This window comes from Stegostoma tigrinum, chromosome 4, assembly GCF_030684315.1.
Source record: "Stegostoma tigrinum isolate sSteTig4 chromosome 4, sSteTig4.hap1, whole genome shotgun sequence".
NCBI classification, from domain to species: Eukaryota; Metazoa; Chordata; class Chondrichthyes; order Orectolobiformes; family Stegostomatidae; genus Stegostoma; species Stegostoma tigrinum.
In genome coordinates this window covers 49,353,905-49,357,062 of record NC_081357.1, presented here as the reverse complement: position 1 = coordinate 49,357,062, position 3,158 = coordinate 49,353,905, and the positions used below count along the sequence as shown (strand labels likewise).

Below are 3,158 nucleotides of genomic sequence, written 5' to 3'. Positions count from 1 at the left end.
CTGTTAAAAGGAAGAAAATAAATTAAAGTACAAGTAAAATACCCAAAAAGATTGCAAAGATTAATGCAACATTTTGAAAGCCATTTCTTGATTTTCTGCCCTTGTCAATGGTCAAAACAATCACATGACCCAGTTAACCATCTTTATAATAGCCATCTACCCAAGCGATAGTGGCAATTTCCCTCTGTTTTGTGATGAAATATCCAGGTGGGAAGCAGAAGAATCAAAACAGCATATTTTGTAAGCTTAGTTCCATTGTACAACAAAAATTCAGAAACAGCTCATTGTGGAACAATCTTCCCCAAGCATTTGTTTTCATAGAAAGTCACCTTATGTTTAAAACAGCCTTACCCTCAAATATCAATATATTCATGGGCCAAAGGGCCTCCTGTGTTTTGTACTGAGTACCTGTTTGGAGGTGGTTTTGGTTTTGGCATCTTGTTGAGTATTGCAGCCATTTCTTTTCGATCATCAAAATTCTTCCAAAGATCATATAGCTTTAGAATGACTCTGATTATCTCCAGGATCTGCCCACACAATAGCCAGAATGTTAAAAGTTACTATAAACCAAACGTATGTCCTGTCACAAATATTACATTGGTTATAAATAGGACGACATTTTTTAAAAAGAGCTTGTGTGTTACTGGAATTCCAAAGCTGAGAGTCAAGGAAACCAAAATAAATAATACAGCAATTAAAAATCAGGGATCCTAAAGTAGTGCTTCCTAGCCTTACTCCTACTGTGACTCCACTTTAATGCACTAAAGTGGCAGGGACAGAGTTGAGAGCACTGGGCTGGTCTTTGGGTAAGAAAAACATTATTACAGGGCTGCAGTTTAGCAATAATCAGGCATCAGTACATATGAGCACAGCATAAGTAGAAGAATAGGTAATTCAGCCCCTCAAGCCTGCTCTGCCATTCAATACGATCAAGGCTAACCTCATCTGTTTCAACTCCACTTCCCTGCACACTCTTTGTAACTCTTCAACCCATTATTAAATTGAAATCTGTTTATCTTCTTAAATTTACTCAATGTCCCAGCATCCACCGCCGTCTGGCATAGAGATTCCACAGCTTCACAATTTCTCCTGATCTGTTTACATTTTATCCCAAAGCTATAATTCTCATTCTAGACTGCCCCAAGAGGAAATGTCCTTACTACGTCTACTTTATTAATTCCCTTTACAATCACTTATAACTCAATTAGATATTCTTTCACTTCCTTAAAAATCTAACTAGTATAGGCCTAAACTGCTCAATTTCTCTTCAGAAGACAAACTCTAATCTCTGGAATTAATTTAGTAAACCTCTTATAACTGCCTCTAGTGCAACTACATCCCTCAAGGTGAGGAAACCAAAACTGTAAGCAATACTCCAGGTTATGCTCTCACTATTGCCTTGCATAGTTGCAGCAACACTTCCCTGCTTTTACCCTGTATTCCTTTAGTATCAAAATGCCAAAACTCCATTGACTTCCTTATGATCTGCTGTATCTGCAGATTAATATTCTGCGATTCATGCACAAGAACACCCAGATCCCTCCACACCAAAGCACTCTGAAGTCTCTGTCCATTTAGATAACAAGTTGCCTTTCTATTTTGACCAAAATTAATAATTTCACACTTATTCACATTAAACTCCATCTATGAAATTTTGGCCCATTTACCTAACCTATAGAACATAGAAGACCACAGCACAGTACAGGCCCTTCGGCCCTCGATGTTGCACTGACCAGTGAAACAAAATTGAAGCCCATCTAACCTACACTATGCCATTATTATCCATATATTCATCCAATGGCCATTTAATTGCCCTTAAACAGTCTTCAACTGTTGCAGGCAGGACATTCCCTGCCCTTAATACTCTCTGAATGAAGAACCTACCTCTGACATCTGTCCTATATCTATCACCCCTCAATTTAAAGCTACGTCCCCTTGTGTTAGCCATCTCCATCTGAGGAAAAAGGCTCTTACTGTCCACCCTATCTGATGTGATAATAAATCTAATTCTAATTCTCAACTTATTCTGCCAGTATTGGTTCACAGCCTAGCTGAAATCTTGCACAAATTAAAGGGCTAGTGTCCAAGTGAATTCTGATAAAAACTGGTCTCGCAACCACTGATATGGCGGCCCCGGTATCATCTTCCATTTGACCCAGCTGGCCATTTAACCAGTTGTTCATCTTGATTGGTTCTGATTTAGATGTTGGAAGCAATTTAAATGTTCCAAACCAGATGCACGTGGAATTTCGAGAGTATGAACTCTTCTGGGTATGCTCCCAGATACCATCCTATGAGTTTTGTTGCTCTATTTAAATCTGGTAGAACTCTGTTACTATTCCAAATCTGCAAAATGACTACAATTAACAATGGCTTTTCGGGCAGGATCCTGAAGAAAATTCCAGCTATTTGGCAAAGACTTGGCTTTGTTTTGGGGTTTTACAATAGCCAAGGCAATCTACAGTTACTCTCATCAGGATAATTCCTGAACAAGGCTGTGCAGCTGCACTCAAGTAGTGTTCCCCAAGCTCAGGCAGACTTGTGAGGCTGTCCACTTCCATCAGAATACCTCACAGGTCAAGTGTTACACTTATTGCATTTTTCAATGCTAAGGCCAGCTGAAACGCCTGTTTGAAGTCCAGTTGAAACAGTAGGTATTTTTGCACAGTCACACGTTAATCACGCTTACTAGATGGTCTCTAAGCATTTCATCAAGGGTTAAACCAAATTTACACACATCTGCCAGTCGTTGGGATTAGAGGAGGTGTGGGGTCGTAATATTCCTTAACTTTGTCAGTCAATTCTTGAAAGGTTTTAGACTCTGGTGCCTCAGGAAAAGTCAGACTCCTAATGACAGAAAAAGCAGCTGCTCAACAGGCTGCCAGGAAGATTGTCATTTTATTCTGTCTGCCACAATGTCATTGCCCAGAAAAAAAATGTATTCTTTCTACATACTGGGCTATGTCCTCAATGGCAGGATTAAACAAGTCAAGCTTCACAAACAGAGGCGTAATGCAAGAAAATTCCTAATACCAAATTCAAAATGACAGTTGCATGCGAGTTTCTTCGGGACCGTACTTTACTCTTCTTGCCACTGAACTAATTTCATAGCCCAGGATTCCATTACTATTCATTCAAAAACAATTCACCTTTGACAA

The 3,158-nt window shown here is 39.3% G+C and overlaps 1 protein-coding gene across 3 annotated transcripts in view; it reads right to left on the bottom strand.

Annotated features, from left to right (window-relative positions):
* ccnc (cyclin C) overlaps positions 1-3,158 on the bottom strand; it is a 40,159-nt gene that overhangs the window by 1,057 nt on the left and 35,944 nt on the right. For all 3 annotated transcript variants that reach the window (XM_048530852.2, XM_048530853.2, XM_048530854.2), the window contains one exon: positions 409-527. In XM_048530852.2, coding sequence (XP_048386809.1) covers positions 409-527 — 119 coding nt within the window. The remainder of the gene's footprint in view (positions 1-408; positions 528-3,158) is intronic.